This window comes from Cariama cristata, unplaced genomic scaffold (assembly GCF_000690535.1).
Source record: "Cariama cristata isolate BGI_N322 unplaced genomic scaffold, ASM69053v1 scaffold1796, whole genome shotgun sequence".
NCBI lineage: Eukaryota > Metazoa > Chordata > Aves > Cariamiformes > Cariamidae > Cariama > Cariama cristata.
The window spans coordinates 10,680-10,879 of NW_009621308.1; the positions used below are offsets into that span (position 1 = coordinate 10,680).

A 200-nucleotide genomic window follows, 5' to 3' on the forward strand; every position below is an offset into this window, starting at 1 on the left:
CCGGAACACCGCGATCGTGGTGAAGTACATGGATGCCACTTCCCGCAGCTTGAAGCTGGGGCAGGGGCAGGGCGTGCTCCCGGAGGTCTGCATGCTGGGGAGGAGGACGGCACCCGCACGCCTGGCTTTGCCCATTTATGCGCTGGCCCTCCTGGGCAAGCTGGGTAAGTGATACTCTTTAATTGCATTTGGTTGTTGGG

At 61.0% G+C, this 200-nt stretch overlaps 1 protein-coding gene across 1 annotated transcript in view; it reads right to left on the reverse strand.

The window, feature by feature from the left end:
* The window catches only part of DBH (dopamine beta-hydroxylase (dopamine beta-monooxygenase)), a gene marked incomplete at its 3' end in the record, with an annotated part of 10,331 nt that extends 10,196 nt beyond the window's left edge, over positions 1 to 135 (reverse strand). The window contains exon 1 of the mRNA XM_009701886.1: positions 10 to 135. Within this exon, the coding sequence (XP_009700188.1) occupies positions 10 to 135 (126 nt within the window). The remainder of the gene's footprint in view (positions 1 to 9) is intronic.
* Positions 136 to 200: the final 65 nt, after the last annotated feature.